General features: G+C 62.3%; 1 protein-coding gene across 1 annotated transcript in view; it reads left to right on the plus strand.

The window, feature by feature from the left end:
* The window catches only part of UNC93B1 (unc-93 homolog B1 (C. elegans)), a gene marked incomplete at its 5' end in the record, with an annotated part of 1276 nt that extends 1157 nt beyond the window's left edge, over positions 1-119 (plus strand). Inside the window, one exon of the mRNA XM_010152069.1 lies at positions 6-119. Within this exon, the coding sequence (XP_010150371.1) occupies positions 6-119 (114 nt within the window). The remainder of the gene's footprint in view (positions 1-5) is intronic.
* Between the last annotated feature and the right edge of the window lie 181 nt (positions 120-300).

A 300-nucleotide genomic window follows, 5' to 3' on the forward strand; every position in this document is an offset into this window, starting at 1 on the left:
ACGACTCAGACGAAACTGGTTCGGAGGGCGACGCTGGCAAGGACGACAATGACGAGCACCCGGCGGAGGCCACCAATGGGGACCAGCTGCCAAAAGATGATGGGGACCATCTGGGTTAGAGACATCCTGTCCTGCCCCACCACCATGGTGTCCCCCCTGCTCTATGAACCTAAGGGTGGGTTCCACAGCCCTCCCTGGAGCTGCCCAAACCCCCTGAGTGGGCCCAAACTCCCACAGCCTCTCAGGCCAGGCTTGCAGACCCTCCAGACAGGCCTACAGACCCCCTACCTGACCCTGCAG

This window comes from Eurypyga helias, unplaced genomic scaffold, assembly GCF_000690775.1.
Source record: "Eurypyga helias isolate BGI_N326 unplaced genomic scaffold, ASM69077v1 scaffold45075, whole genome shotgun sequence".
NCBI lineage: Eukaryota > Metazoa > Chordata > Aves > Eurypygiformes > Eurypygidae > Eurypyga > Eurypyga helias.